At 32.0% G+C, this 8,748-nt stretch overlaps 1 protein-coding gene across 3 annotated transcripts; it reads right to left on the reverse strand.

Moving 5' to 3' along the window:
• Positions 1-1,160: 1,160 nt before the first annotated feature.
• LOC122849218 (cold shock domain-containing protein E1-like) lies at positions 1,161-8,211 on the reverse strand. Of its 3 annotated transcripts, none has more exons than XM_044147877.1 (8): positions 8,106-8,211; positions 5,983-7,304; positions 4,828-5,639; positions 4,448-4,709; positions 4,104-4,346; positions 3,812-4,017; positions 3,080-3,664; positions 1,161-2,887 (listed from the first exon to the last, which is right to left on the reverse strand). In XM_044147877.1, the coding sequence occupies exons 2-8, from the start codon at positions 6,388-6,390 to the stop codon at positions 2,713-2,715; spliced, it is 2,691 nt and encodes an 896-aa protein (XP_044003812.1). In that variant the 5' UTR covers positions 6,391-7,304; positions 8,106-8,211; the 3' UTR covers positions 1,161-2,712. The 3 variants fall into 3 exon arrangements, with proteins under 3 accessions (XP_044003812.1, XP_044003813.1, XP_044003814.1); XM_044147878.1 differs by having other exon boundaries at positions 1,635-2,887; positions 8,014-8,140; XM_044147879.1 differs by having other exon boundaries at positions 1,635-2,887; positions 5,983-7,319; positions 8,106-8,130.
• Positions 8,212-8,748: the final 537 nt, after the last annotated feature.

Genomic DNA, 8,748 nt, shown 5'->3' on the forward strand with positions numbered 1-8,748 from the left:
CGTTCTGGACATAATTCTTTAAATATATCATTAAAAAAAATAAATGTTAATCCTTCGAGTCTATGTGAATGTAACAAAGAAGATGAAACTCTAGATGGTTTGATATATTAATTGAAAGATTTATTTTTTTTTTCTTTTTAAGTTAGAAGACATAAAATGTTAATTAGCACTTGCCAGTTAAGTCAAGAAAATTTCAATCTTTTTACTGCGAGACTGTACATAGTCCGTAAGCTAATGGCAAAAAAAACTAGACACAACCTAAATGATCAAATATTTGTTCAGTGGGCTGGTACCGAGTTCGTTCCCGAGCCGGATTAAGGCCAAAAAAAAATCCGAGTTCGTTCCCATCGCGATTTCCCCTATTTTAGTTTTAGATACCCCCTCCCTTAACATTTCCCTCCACATTTTTTCCAGGCTTACGATTGGCGGCAAATTGCAGGCATGTTTAAAAATGTGTTTTATATACATATAATGTATATTGTATATATATACACTGCAAAAACTGCGCCTTTGGATTATAGGCACTGTTCCATTGGATTCATGGAGCACTGCTCCGCTAAAGTTGTTCCTTTGATTTCTTGGTTCTGTACCTATATATTTGTTGAGCAGATTTCGGCGTTTTGGAGGCATGCGCAAACACAACTACATTATATTTTTTCTCTCTCTCTCTATTTGTACTTTTATATCTGTCATGTCATGATATTTACATCATAAATATTCATTTATAAATTATTATAAATATTCTATATATCTTTAGTTATTAAATTTATCGAATATTTAACATATATGCATTCATATATATGTTAATTGTTTAATAGTTACTGATATAGAGAGGTTATGTTATGTGTATGCGTGTCTCTTACTTAATTCGAGTGACGGCTCAGGCTGCTCAACGAATTCAGTTGAACAGTACCTTTGAATTAACAGAGCAACTGGACCGATATCGGTGCTCCTTGAATATCATTGAGCAGCGCTCAATAAAATGTGCTCCATGAATCCAATGGAACAGTGCCTATAATCCAAAGGCGCAGTTTTTGCAGTGTATAATATATTTTTTCAAATATAGGTCAAAGTAAAATATAAATGTCAATATAAAATAATTTATTTTGAGTGCTTAAAAATAAATAATAATAGATGAAATAAAATAAAAAATAATAATCTAATATTATAAATATTATATATTTTGATATGATATACATAAATATAATATTTTTCATTATTTAATATGTACATTTATATTCTTTAAAATATGTAGTAGAGTAAAATAGAGTAAATATAAAGGTCAATATATAATATAGTATAAGAAATTCAATAATAAATGATAAAATAACAAAAATAAATAATAATATAATAAAATAAATACTATATTTTGATACAAAATACATCTATGCATATTGTATGTTATAAATATAATATTTTTTTTTATCAATTATTCATTATTTTTATTTATTTTCTTCAAATATAAGTCATAATTAGTAACTTTTTGCTTATAAAATAAATAACCGTATAGAAAATAAATTCGATATATATGTCAATATATAAAAGTCAAACTTTATATTAAATAGTAATCTCAATTAAAATTAATTAATTAATTAATAAACTAATTATTAAATTGGTATTTTAATTAATAAGTCAATTAATGAAGTATAAATATTTGATATTAATTAATAATATCTTAATAATACTAAAAAGTCGTGCTACACCGGGTAGACTCGGTTAGATTCGGGCATGCTTGATCGATGGTTGGTGGAATTACGAATCGTGCTGCACCGGCTAGACTCGGTTGAATTCGGTCTCCGGAAAAAAGCGACCTGGCAAAGTGGAGGGGACACGGTAGGGGAAACGATTGGAACGAACTCGGATTTTTTTTTGGGAACGAACTCGGATGAACGTGCCCCGCCCCCCAAAATTAATCCGGGCATTTCGGGGAAGCGGGAACGAACTCGGCAATTGCCGTTCAGTGGTAGTCCTCGAGACGGACGTAGGTAAATTCAGATTGTACCTTCGCCCCCCCCCCCGTGGCGAGGGTCACGGTTTATGCCATTCTACGGCTCTTCGGTATTCAGTTTTAGCTCTGAAAGTTTTGTTGAAGAAAAATGCAAAGCAAAATATGGTAAGCTATGATTATATAACATCAAAACAAAAACCTTAATTTTTGTATATGAAAGTGACTCATTTCTTCGGCAACGTCTGAACTCAGGCCCAAGCGCTCCAGGGAGGCGGAACGTGACTTATCGTTCATTCTGGCTTCCATGTCCGTCCGTTGTTATTTTTATTTATTGACTAGTTTTGTCTAGTTTTGCCAAGCTAAAAATAATGGACTTGGAAAAAAAAATTAAATTTAAAAAAAAAAAAAAACTCCGATATCTACATTATTTTACCAGCAAAATTTTTTACTTAGCTAGATTTTTTACTTAGCTAAATTTTGTACTTAGCTTAAGTTTTTGAGTTCGGTATCAGCCCGATTGATACTTTCAATACTAAAGCATATAAAAAACGCAGTCGGTAACCAAATCCTTAGTTAGTTAACTAGAGTTTAAACTTTAGTTAACTGTAATGGTGGACGAAAAAACCGGGCCTTACAGGGCGAAATTATAGAATGAAAAAAAAATTTTTTATTAAAGGAATGCATCCCAATGTTTTTATTTTTCTTTTCTCAAATTTTATTTAGGCATTACTTGTTGTTGTAGTGGAATTGAGCTATAATATATTTTATAATTCCCCGATAATACCAACAGTGCGCTCCAAACGTTCTTGGTTAAAACCAAGAGTTCCGTCAGGTCCTTTTGGCTGTCTAAGGACAGTCAACTTGGGACCAGATTCTTCTACGGACACTGTGCGAAGTCGATTTATAAGACGCTCTGGACGTTGTTGAACATTGTCACATCTGTCAGAATAAATTAATTGAAGTATGAGTGTTTTGAGAAGTTTACTATAAGTATCAGATATCATTAATTCTAGTGTGCAATTTCGATGAATTCTAAATATACTTTAAATGAGTTCATTTAAAACTTCAAGGAAGTAATAGAAAAAATTAAAATCTAACTTGAAAGAAAAAAAATAAATAAATAAAACTTACGTCAAACGAGTTACATTGCATGCAGAAGATTTTCCGTTTCGTTGATTCGTAACTAAGACAAATTCAACTTGATCCCCTGGATGCAAAGTCACGTGATCTCGGACTTCTGTCATATGAAAAAAGAGTTTTTTCCCTTCTTCAACTTCATAAGCAAGAAAACCAAACGCTCCTTTAACTGCATCAACTGTTGCAATTCTTTTCTTTCTTACTGCAGCAATATTACAGGCATGGCCTTCTATATCAATTTGAAACTGCACTGGATCTCCTGTCTGCAACAGTTCACGCTTATTTACAAGTCCCATTATACCAAACTCATATTCTGCATCCTTTCTATCGTCATGTGCTGTTGTCACTTTGATCAAGCCAGCATACTCGAGTTGTTCGGGGTTCGCACTTCTTAATGGCCGGATGACAAAGCCATCAAAAAGTTCAGTCAGTACATCGGCACGTGGGATAGTTCCACGTGGAACAAGACTAACTGATTCTGCAGCAATACAACCACCGGTACTCCTTCCATTTGCCACACTTACTGTGCATTCAACTTCAGCACCGATCTCCAGGGCTGCGATATCACCATCAAATGTACTACAAATGTAAATAATAAGAAAATAAAAAAAACCAACAAACTAACTGCAAATCACTACCTATAAACTATATCATGTGTGGAATATCCATACAAAATTACAGTGAGTTTTGGGGAGTTGGTAGACAATGGAATTTTTTTAATTTTACCTAAAGTGAAAAAATATTTCTTTTTCATGATTGACCGTCTCAATGAAGCCAAATCCGTCCTTAATAGCCGCAACGTAACCCTGACATGTCGGATTTGCTAATTTTTCATTGCCATTTGGCAACTTTTCAGTATTTGTATTGAGCATGAATATGTCAACTGCCACTAACTCCTTGTTTCGTTTAACTTGACAGATACTGAATTTGACCTGTAAATCAATATTTAAAAGTTTATACTGACATTTTATTTATAATAGTAAATAAAAAGCCGCATTGAGCTTCAATCTCAACTAACTTTATCACCCAACCTTGGGATATTTTTCGGATCACAATCTTTTGTAAAGAAAATAATGCTTTGTTGCCCATCTTTATTATTGTATCCAATTAATCCAGGATCTAAACCAGTAACATCTTGTATAATATCACCCAATACGTCACTTTCAATAACAGTTTCAAACTGAACACTACCGGCTGGTAAATGCTTAAGTCTGATGGCACTGTGACGGGAATTCGAAAAAAATGTTGGTGGATCCTTGACCTACAAACAAAAAAAAAAACTGTAGATTATGTTTCGTTTTTTTTTATTATTAACAGCAAAGTTGTTGTGATCCATTTTTAATAGATACTGGAAACTCTTACTTGGATAACAGTGAATTCGACTTCATCGCCAACAGTTATCTCTCGATCAATATCAAGTACTTCGTTGAAATGAAAAAACAAGCGAGGATCTCTATCAACACACCTTATAAAGCCAAAGCCATCTTTAAGAGCAGCAATTATACCCTGTTCACGTCTCTCACCTGAGACTGTAAATGATTCCGGTAAAAGAGATATTTCAGTTGCCCGTTTCAATTGGTCTCTGGTATCAGTGGCAATTTGGAACTGAACCCAATCACCATGTCTAATACAACAAATAAATTGATTACAGATAATTTATTTTAAGTTATAATTGAGTATAAACAACATAAAGTTGAATTGTACAATAGACAAAATATTTAATAATATTAAAATTAAATTACTTGAGAGTGAAATCACCCTTTTGATCTTTATCGCCAAAAGGAACTTCAACTTCGGCATAATCTGGAGCTCGATATCGAATTCTTCCAGGTAAAGGATCATTCTGATGTCTAGCAACATTTCCTTTTTCCAGTGGCTTTAAAACCTGGCCTTTCATAATATCAGTACTTACTTCTTCAAAAATAATTGATCCTGGTGGTAATTTAGTTATATTACATGCAACTTCTTTACCATTTCTTGTTTGAATAATAAATTCAATATCATCACCCAACTTGAGCTCCTCTTTGACTGTTTTAGCTTCACTGAAGTGGAAAAATATCTCTTTGACAACATCAGCTCGTTCTATAAAACCAAAGCTTTCTTTCATCGAGCATACAACGCCGCGATAACGCACTGGATGCACTGGATTTTCTAGCCTTACATGACAAGCGCCTAAATTGCCACGTTGATTAGTGGCTATTTGAAATGAAACCTTATCACCAGAATGCAATGTCACATTGCCTTCGACATCGTCTTTGGTATATGGAAGAAAGAAGCATTCACCACGATTTTCATAACTTATTCGACCTTGAGAATCACCAGTTGCTAAAAGTTCAGTCGTTACATTGCCAGTCACGCGCTCTTCACTGAGAACAACTTCTGGTGCAATTTTATTTACGATACTGGCAATTGGTTTTCCAGTTCTACGATCGTATGTCATTTCAAATTCAACCGGATCACCTATTTTTAGATGTTCAATTGTTCCACTGAATTGGCTGAAGTGGAAGAATAAACGAGCCTGCCTTTCACAACATTGGATGAAACCATAGGAGTGCTGAAAATTTTTCAATGACTTCTAATCAACAAATATTGGCTAAGGTGTTTTCTATAAATATTTTCTATTTTTTTTATGATCTCATCAGTGACTGCTTTGTCAGTTTTTGAAAACTATGATAACTTAAAAGATTATAAACATTTGAGAAAAATAAATCATGTTCTTTTTAGAATATCAAGGATAGATATTGAAATGTATAGGAAAACTAATGCAATAAAATATTGAAGTATTTTATTGAAGTATTTTTATATGTAATAAACTATTTTTTTTCAAGTTTTTACTATATAGTTTTAAAAAAAACATTTACTAAGTAGTGTAAAGAAGAGATAAATAATTAACTCACCAATAATTTTTCGATAATGCCCGCCTCTCTAGGCCCTTGATTATTTGATTGATCTTGATACGAGGAAGTATTATTAGTGTTGACAGGTGGCTCATCAATATAAGTAGTATTATTTTCCATTGCACCACTTATAGTGCGGTTTGAAAATCTGGCTGTTCCGTTGCTGGCCGGTGTAACGTCATCAACTGGGGAGTAGGTACCTCCATAATTTTTTGAATCTGGTGATGAATCCATAAAGCCATGTATTTCACCGTAGTTGGTGCGATTACGGTAGCTGTGTGCGGCCAATCGTTCAGATCCACCGACAATGATTTTTGTCGGAATTTCCATGGACTTATAATCAAGAATAGCAGGGTCAGAGTTCATAATTGGCGGATGGAATGCATCCCACTGAGGATTGGTGGACATTTCTTTTCAGTATTTTTTCCACTGCTATAATCTCGGTTTGAGGTGTTCAAACTTAGTTTTTAGTTATCTTATGTATATAATTTTTTTTCTTTGTCTTTAAATTGAATATTTCGTTGCGATAAAGCAGATAGTGTTTTTGCTTGCTTGAACTTGATCACGAAATATAGTTACTTACAATTAGAAATTTCAAGTCTTTTTAATTATTTAAGTGTAAACATAGATATCACAGAATGGTTCTTGGTTCCTTATATCGTTCGTTTATTCATTAATTTTCTTTCTTCATACATATATATTTTTTTTTCATTTAGTGGAACGTTATTATGAGAAACTGTTTTGAACTTAAATTACGGGGCACGGAATTTTCAGGAAAAATTAGATTTTTTTTTTTGGCACTCTTTGTATATGTATTTGAGTGTCACTTGATGTTTTTTTTGTCACTTTACGCTAGTTTGTATTATGCCATTACAGACAGAAAAAAAACAAAACTGAATAATCAAAAAATTTCGATTGATTCGTAGTTTTTGTTTAATTTTAACTTTGGGGAAATGTTGTTGGGCATGAATTTTTTATCGATAGCAAAATACCAATTTTGATTCCAAACCTATTGTTTATATTTTCGGAGACAGTTCATATTTTGTTTGATGGTAGGCAACTATTATCCTTTGTATTGAAAATTACTGTCTTAGTTTATTAATTTATGAAATGGTTGATGGTTTGTTAAAGGAAAATGTTGGCTCGAAAATTTCCAGATGTCTTCAATGCGTGCTGAGTGTGGTTGTGTCGATACAATAACTTGATGTACATTATTATTATTAGTATTGTTATCAATTTTTTATTTGTAGCAGTTTTATATTACTGGAAACTTATTGTATGGATTGATTTCAAAATAAGTTCTAAACTAACAATTACACAAGCTGAAAAAAAAAGTTCTATTAAAAACATAACATTAGATATTTAATAAAAAAAATTAAAATTAGGAAACAAATCAAGACTACAAGATATAAGATTGTATATATAATTGATATTGTTTATTTAAATCATAAATATTATTTTCAAACAATAACTATCACAAAAAAAATGATAAAAGTATAAAAAAGAAAACAAATATAGAAACAGAACTTTATTAGTTATAAGATCACCAAAAATTCAGGTCCAAAAAAAGTTCGAGTGCGTGACATATTTGTGATAAAAAAAATTATAGGCAGATAAATGTATATATTTTTTTAAACAGATTGATAAAAAATGTAAATATTACAACTGGATTAACCATAACATCGATAAAGGTATGAGTAGAACTGATTGAAAGTCCCTTATTTTAATCAAAGTATTGAATTACAAGATGAAGAGGACTGCTATCATTCAGCTTTAGTATTTTTTAAAAATCTAATATAAAAAATTATTGAATAAAGCTATAACTTATGATGTACTTGCGTTAATTAATAAAAGTATATACTATATATTCATCTGTCTATTGTATGTATATAGTTAACGCAAGTTAACAAAACTTCAATCAGCAATTGAGACTGGGAGGTAATGATATTTTTTGTGTTTTCCATGACACGACTTATTAATTATTTGCTTAATAAGCTCGATTTAAAAAATCAAAATAAAAAGAAAATAAACCTGAAGAAATATATATATATTTGTTTGTTTTTTCAATAATTTAAGTCTAAACTTGAAATCAGACAACAGAACAATATATTTATCAAACTCACCACGACACAGCACAGCACTGACGACATACCGCCATGTTGAATGTTAACGACAGTTGAGTTAAGGAGGGTGTCCACGACGCAAGTTTTCCAAGCAAGGCTTGCACCAGCACCCGCAGTCCAATTCACAGGGCAAATTTTATACAATTTAGGGCTTTTTTTTGCCGGTGATGGCGCTTGTACAATTTTTTTTATATAGATTTCAGATACAAAAGCTCTACAAGCGCCGCGAGTGGAGGAAAAAAGCCCTAAATTGTAATGCCCTGTGAATTGGACTGCCGTATTCAGAGGATGTTCTCATCAGTGTTGGGTAAATGGTCGATTTTTGGGTTTAATACTTTCATACCGGTATGAAAGTATTAAACCGGTATAATACCGGTATGAAAGTATGAAAGTATGAAACTCAGGAACGCCCCCTATGGCATCAAAATTGTCTACCATACCAGCATAAAACTCTCGAATGTCAAATTTTTTGTTGATATATTAATAGATGTATTACAGAATAAACAAATAATATGAACAATATTTGATTATAAAAACAACAGTAACAGATGTAATTTATTTTAAACAGATAATAAGCTATTGACAAATGGCTAAGAAACGGATGGCTTCCCTGTTAATTTCTAAAGAATTAATTCAGCCAGTA

The sequence above is a fragment of the Aphidius gifuensis genome, linkage group LG2 (assembly GCF_014905175.1).
Source record: "Aphidius gifuensis isolate YNYX2018 linkage group LG2, ASM1490517v1, whole genome shotgun sequence".
Classification (NCBI taxonomy): domain Eukaryota; kingdom Metazoa; phylum Arthropoda; class Insecta; order Hymenoptera; family Braconidae; genus Aphidius; species Aphidius gifuensis.

Bases quoted from the DNA above. Each gene is read 5' to 3' on its own strand.
- LOC122849218 (XM_044147877.1), bottom strand. From the start codon at position 6,390: ATGTCCACCAATCCTCAGTGGGATGCATTCCATCCGCCAATTATGAAC. The intron at 4,018-4,103 runs GTTAGTTGAGAT...ATTGATTTACAG, and splicing joins TCCCAAGGTTGGGTGATAAA to GTCAAATTCAGTATCTGTCA. The intron at 3,665-3,811 runs GTAAAATTAAAA...TTACATTTGTAG, and splicing joins GAAATATTTTTTCACTTTAG to TACATTTGATGGTGATATCG.